The following is a 6,630-nucleotide window of genomic DNA, read 5'->3' as shown; positions in this document are numbered from 1 at the left end:
ATTGCTTTTTCTAAAAACCTGTTTCGTGATGATGATAAAAGACATACTAAAAAATAAACATGTATTGACCACAAATATTTTCAAAATCACACACACACACACACAAATATCAGTGTTGTGTTTTATGTCAAACTTCGCATATCATATAAGCAAAACTCAATATCTAATTTAAGGACCGATTAATTTGAAGTATCTAATCTTACCGTACACTTGCGGCGGCGTTTAAAGCCACAAACAAGCCTCTTTTGAAGATAAATATTGAATACCATGATTGTTTAGACACCCACCTCTGCAATTTATGATATATATTTTTAAAAAGACTTGTGATGAACTTTTTCTTAAAGGAAAACCTTCTTTCCTCCTTTTGATGACAATTTTAAATGAATTCAAATCGTGAGGTAGAGATGTAAAAGTTGGTGCAATTTGTAATGTTAGCTGAATACCATTAATGTCTACCTTTAATTGATGGTCTTGCTATTTTTTTGCATTTTTTTTAGTAGTTTCTTGTCCTCTTGGGGGTAGTGAATGTACCACTTACCATTTATCCCGCAGGGTACTTACCATTTATCTGAAATATTTTAAACTCCAATTGTATTTGTATCACTTGATTGTGCAATGTAATGTCATTATTGAAGGGATGGGAAGGATCATGCGTTGTGAGTTGTATTGTACTTTATTTTTTTTAAGGAAGTTGTATTGTACTTGTACCGACCAATTATCACATGCATATCACTACTACCAGACTTGTTAATTAAAATACTAACTGATATAGATATATAACAACAATAAGATATAGGATGATAATAGTAACAATAAAACCCAAATGGGTGAGATGAAAACATCTCTTAAAATCATCATAAAAAACACTCATCATCACTACAAACTAGAAAACCGCATACATGATACAAACTCATACAAATGTTTAATCTAATTTGGTAGTGGAAACTACCTCACCACCATTTAATTTAAAAAGAAAAAAGAAAAATAACTCCCTAGAGTTTTACTTTTAACACCAACCAATGTGCAGAATAATAGATACGCATGCAGATAGATAGCACATCAAGAGAATTATTATATTACTGATAATACATCATTTGCTGTGCAGCAGCAACATTTTGGAACCCGCCGTCGTATATCGCCTGGCTTGCTCCAATTGCAGCCTGCTTAAGAGGATGCTGTGCTTGGGGATGCATCAACGCAGCATGAACTCCACCCATCTTGCTCATTGCTAGCTGCCGCTCGTATGCCAAAATATCGGTTGCAGATAGGCCTGGCAGAGGCGCAGCAGCAGGTGGTGGAAGAGGATTTGAAGCAGTTCCAGGTGGAGTGGGCTTGCTCCCCCAGGAGCACTATATTTAAACAACAATAATAGTCAGAGGCAATAAGACCGGTACAAATCAAATTCATGAATAAAGATAATAAGGTGTATATTTCACAATATCCATAAGGAAAACTACATAGCAATTAGCAGTGAGCCAGTGATATCAAAAGGTGAAAAACACACCTTAATAATTTTGCCACAGAGATAAGACTGGGCATTTCCCATCTGAATTGCCAGAGCTGCTTCAGCATGAGTACTATATCTCACAAACCCAAATCCTTTATCACGCTGGACACGAACTTCCTCTATCACACCAGCCCCAAGGGCATGGAAATGACGATGGAGATCAAGCTGTGTTGCCTGTAGAATCACCAAAGGTCATAATGATTAAAATAGAAACAGCAATTTCTGCGCAGATTTCAAAGATACAGCTCACAAGTAAACATCACATCACATATATTGTAAAATCAAAAGGTGAAAATTTAAAAGCTAAAGTCTTAATACATCTCTTAACATAATGGCCAAAGTAGAATGGAGAATAAAACAAAATGCTAAAACAGTTGAAGGAATACAAATATTGGTTATGGACCAATGGGTTTCAAAATATTACTTTTGTTGTATCATAAAATAATAAGCTTGGAAAATCATCAATGGACTATTGCCAGATGAACTATTTCGTTCAAACCATAGATTGAAAAATAGATATAAACAAAGTTTCTTACCTCCGATCCAAGGTTACCGACATAAACAGTTGTATATTGAGGATTGTTCTCAGGAACATCATTGCTAGATATCTCTTTACCATCCTCTGTAGGATGAAAAAAATGTTTGTTAATTGCATGTCTAGTATTCCATCTGTTAACTAAGAAAACAGATGTATTTATGAACACAATACTTTTTAAAAGTTTAATCACCTAAAAATCATTAGGTCAAGGGTAAAAAGAGGACACCAAAGTTTTAGTAAGGCCCCAGATCTATTTTTAAATCAAGAAATATAGAAGTTAAATGTGAAAGTACTTGATTCAACCATCTATTATTGTTTCAGGAACTACGGCATAATTTACTCACCAGATGAACCATTTGTTAGTTCCACCACACTTTTACTGTCTGAGTTTTGCTTCTCTTCAATGCCGCCAGCACCTTTTGTTGCCCAGTTGCAGCGTATTTGTCTACTTCCAAGCCACTTACCTGAAAGGCACAGACAGGGCATCATTATTCCTCGATCATAAGTGAAAATAATATGAACTATAATCAATTAAACAGTGCATCACCAGAAGTCGATATGCTGAAAAAAATATATAGCAAATTTATCGTCATGAACTTTTAAAATAATTAAACATAGGAAGTCAAAATCAATTCATACAAAAGAACCTAATGTGCAACTCCCTTGCACTGAGACGATGGTTTTGTTTTGGTTTTACTAACGAAAAATCAATGGAGACTTTTCCAAATTATAATCGGCTAAAATAAAATAAGGTTGCTATGTCAATGACAAGTTTCTTACCGGTCAAATCATTTATAGCACTTTGAGCATCCTACAAAATGACAAAAAATATAAGTCAAAAACATCATAAAGTTTCTTACCCCAAAACGCAAATTAAGATTTTAAGACAAAAATAGACCTGCTGGCTACGGAATGAAACAAATCCAAATCCCCTTGAACGCCCAGTCTTCTGATCCCACATAACTCTTGCATCTCTAAAACCATCAAAAAGATAAAGTTAGTGAGCCATGCCAAGTCACCAACAAAGTTGTTTAGTATGCAATGCACCATTATCACATATATGGAAGCACAAACACATTTTTTCCCATTTTGAATAAATGAAGATTGCTCCAATCCCAAATATATAAAATGGATGCTATTTTTACTAAGAAATCATAGGAGAATGAAGCTTACGAACAACTTTGGTAGACAGAAAAGCATGCGAAAAGTGTAGCATCGGTAACCTCAGGACTGAGGTCACCAACAAATATGTTGTAATGGCCTGCAAATTCAAAGAAACATATTATATAATATATTCACCAAAATGGTTTGTTCAAAACATATGTATCTTATAATTATCTCTGAACCAACCTGATGTATCCTCTCTCTGACCACTGGCATATGCCCAGTTAACTTTGATAGGTTGCCCGAATCTACAAACCATTGAATTGAACTTTGAGTTTAAATCCAAACCAACCTAACACAATTATAGAAGAACTGCACTTACAGATGCCTTCCATTGAGAGTTAATATGGCCAGAGCAGCAGATCTGCGATCGAAGTAATGAATGAATCCATAGGATGACTGCAAAAGAGAGACATAAGATGTCAAATACAAAGCTACAGTTTTATCTAGTACTTTAAATCGATATATTAGACAAAGACATATGTATATACAAAAACATACCTTCTCTTTCCTAAAAAGTTTACACCCTTCAACTGGGCCAGTACCCGCAAAAACTTCTTGCAGAAGTGGCTCGGTTACTTGTGTATGGACGTTGCCCACATACCTGCATTTTCTCACAGATAAAGAAGCTACAATTTAAAAAAAGAATAAGAGAAGAAACAAACAACTAGGCTACAATTAATTAATTAATTCAAGTCAGACTAGCAAGAAGTAACATACAGGTAATGGTTTAATACAACAGAACTGGTTTTCCGTGTTGCAAGATATAATAAACTTAGGTCATATATAAAAGATCAGAAACTCAAATGCTTATAACTTTGAAAACTAAATAAAAGATAAAATTAAGGAAACGGTGCCTAAGCTTGTCTCACAATCATAAAACAAAAGAAGAGGGAAGTGATGAATAAGATTGAATAAAAGGTGAAAAAATGTCTAGACAAAACTCACACACTGCGGCAAGTACTTGGATCAAAACCAGGAGGCAAATTTCCACTTGGGATTGGTTCAATCTGCAAAATGAAAAAGTAAAAAAGAAGAAAAAAGGAAAGAAAAAATGAAAAGAAAAAGGGGCCAAATCAAGATTGAATATTTGTATTGTATCTATCAATACAGTATAGCATGAGAAACATTAACTAGAGTGAATGGGGAGAAAGAAAGCACATAACCAAAACAATAACAGACAAAAAAACGCATAAAGGAGTTCATTGCTAAGCCTAATAGAAGAAAATGAAAATGAGTCCAGGGCACGCAACACACCCATCCACAGTTCGAATACAAACTAAACTACAACAGTAGGAAAAACAAAAATCCTATGGGTGTGTTTGATTTGCAGAAAGTAAGGGACTGGACAGCACAACTTCAGTTGTACTGGTTGATTTTAAAATTGATCATGGGACAGGACAAAATGGGGAGCAAGGGACCGGACAAAAGTTCAGATTCGTGTCCTTCGCTAAACCATGGGACAACTTTTTGTCCCAAGGACAAGTTTCCTAAAATACCAAAATACCCTTTTACTTTCCACTAAAAAATATTCTCTCTCCCTCGTATTTTCACTCTCTCATATCTCATATCTCCTTCCTCTCTCTCCCTCCTATCTCTCTCCCCTTTATCTCTCTCTCTCTCACACACACGCGCATGCACACTCTCCTATCTCACGTCTCTCGTTCTCTCTCACCTCTATCTCTCTCTCTCTCTCCCCTGACTCTCTTCAATCTCTTTCTCCTCTAATAACATTTAGATTCATAAAGGGTGTTGTAGTAAATTTCACTTTATTTTATTTGTGCTGTCCATTGTCCATCAAACATCGAACAGGACAAAAAATAGTTCAGTACTTTAAAGGTTTGTGTTGTACCGTTTGTACCGTTTTGTCCGGTACTTGCCCTTATGCAAATCAAACGGACCCTAATATGACTTTATCAGGTTCATTGCTACATCAAACAAACAAGACAGTAATTTCTAAGTCCAAAACCATGCAGATTCATTTCCCAATTAAACCTCCAAGGAAACGATATCGCATGTTAATCACAAATGAAACTAAAATTGGATTCATTGCACCCAACAGAAGAACACATCCACAGTTTGAATACAAACTAAACTACAACAGTAAAAAACAAAACTCCTATCTAGCTAAGTCAAATTCAATGATGCATCAAACAAACCAGACATTAACTCATGAGCTATGTGGATTCCTTTCGCAACTAAACCTCAAAGGAAACAATATCATATATCAATTGCAAGCTTATACACTAATGCCAACACAAAAAGGAAAAAAATTAACATTCTTAATAAATTTCCATAGTTACACTTACATTAACACCAACCACATCATATTACTAAATAGACTGGTACTCATTACTCACTACTCCTATAAAAATGCTTCTTTACCAAGTGAGCTTTCACATATATAAAATAGAACACCTCAAACACAATTTCAGAGCCATTTCTCACTTCAAACACACAAAAGTGACAACTTTCTAATATTTCAGCTACCTCTACTCAATTGATGAAAACCCAGAAAAATTAACAACCTTAACTAATGCAAAAAAATATGGAATGGTACAATTCAACTTCCAAAATTCAATTTTTTTTCATCAAAAACCAAACACCCACTAAAAAAGTTCATTTTTTTCATCAAAACCAAACACCCACTAAAAAAATCAATTTTTTTCATCAAAACCTAACACCCACTAAATAAAAAATCAAATTTTTTCATCAAAACCAAACACCCACTAAAAATAAATCAATTTTTTCAACAAAACCAAACACCCACTAAAAATCAAACCCATTACCCCAATTTTCTTATTAAATTGAAAGAAAAAAAAAAAATAGCAACAAAGTACAAAACCCTAGGTGTTTAGTGCAATCCCTAATAAACAAAAAATGCAAAGCTATAAGATCAGCACAGTGAAAGAAAGAGAAGATGATCAAAGAAATGGAGATGAATAGGGACCAACCTGAGGTGGAGCTAAGAGACCAGGGTGATAGAGAGACTGTTGTTGAAGAAGAGCAGCTTGTTGCATCATAGCTTGTTGTTGTTGTTGATGCTGATGTTGCTGTTGCTTCATCAGCCTATGATTCTGCATTTTCAGCTTCTTCTTCTTCTTCTTCCAAGTGAAATTTTCACTGGAAATTATTAGGGTTCAAAGGGGTCCCTACGCAGTGACCCTCTTACAGAAAGAGACTCCTCTGAGAAAATACCAGAGGACTCCACACTAAAACCCTTGCCGACTATTCATAACAAAAGGTACACTTTTGTTTTTCTTAAGAAAATAATAATTTTAGAATGAGTCTGGTAATTCTTTTCTAAACTATGCTTACTTCAACGACCGAACTATAATTACGAAGTAAAGCAAAACAAAATATTTACGTGGCAAAATCTGAAAATGATCTATGTTACAGCAGGTAAAACACTATTAATCCA

The 6,630-nt window shown here is 34.7% G+C and overlaps 1 protein-coding gene across 1 annotated transcript; it reads right to left on the bottom strand.

Moving 5' to 3' along the window:
- Positions 1-769: 769 nt before the first annotated feature.
- Positions 770-6,420, bottom strand: LOC11423046 (oligouridylate-binding protein 1B). Its single transcript, XM_003627306.3, has 12 exons — positions 6,164-6,420; positions 4,158-4,219; positions 3,711-3,813; positions 3,532-3,608; positions 3,396-3,457; positions 3,219-3,306; positions 2,944-3,019; positions 2,826-2,856; positions 2,390-2,509; positions 2,044-2,129; positions 1,505-1,681; positions 770-1,349 (listed from the first exon to the last, which is right to left on the bottom strand). Exons 1-12 carry the CDS (start codon positions 6,290-6,292, stop codon positions 1,077-1,079), a joined length of 1,284 nt encoding a protein of 427 aa, XP_003627354.2. The 5' UTR covers positions 6,293-6,420; the 3' UTR covers positions 770-1,076.
- Between the last annotated feature and the right edge of the window lie 210 nt (positions 6,421-6,630).

Source organism: Medicago truncatula, chromosome 8 (genome assembly GCF_003473485.1).
Source record: "Medicago truncatula cultivar Jemalong A17 chromosome 8, MtrunA17r5.0-ANR, whole genome shotgun sequence".
Lineage (NCBI taxonomy): Eukaryota > Viridiplantae > Streptophyta > Magnoliopsida > Fabales > Fabaceae > Medicago > Medicago truncatula.
Note: the sequence above shows the minus strand (reverse complement) of the source record. Positions and strands in the feature narration are given on the sequence as shown.

Excerpts from the sequence above, each read along its gene's own strand:
- LOC11423046 (XM_003627306.3), bottom strand. The coding sequence starts at position 6,292 with ATGCAGAATCATAGGCTGATGAAGCAACAGCAACATCAGCATCAACAA. Across the intron at positions 2,510-2,825 it reads TGCTATAAATGATTTGACCG|GTAAGTGGCTTGGAAGTAGA; the intron begins GTAAGAAACTTG and ends TGTGCCTTTCAG. Across the intron at positions 1,350-1,504 it reads TCTGTGGCAAAATTATTAAG|TGCTCCTGGGGGAGCAAGCC; the intron begins GTGTGTTTTTCA and ends GTTTAAATATAG.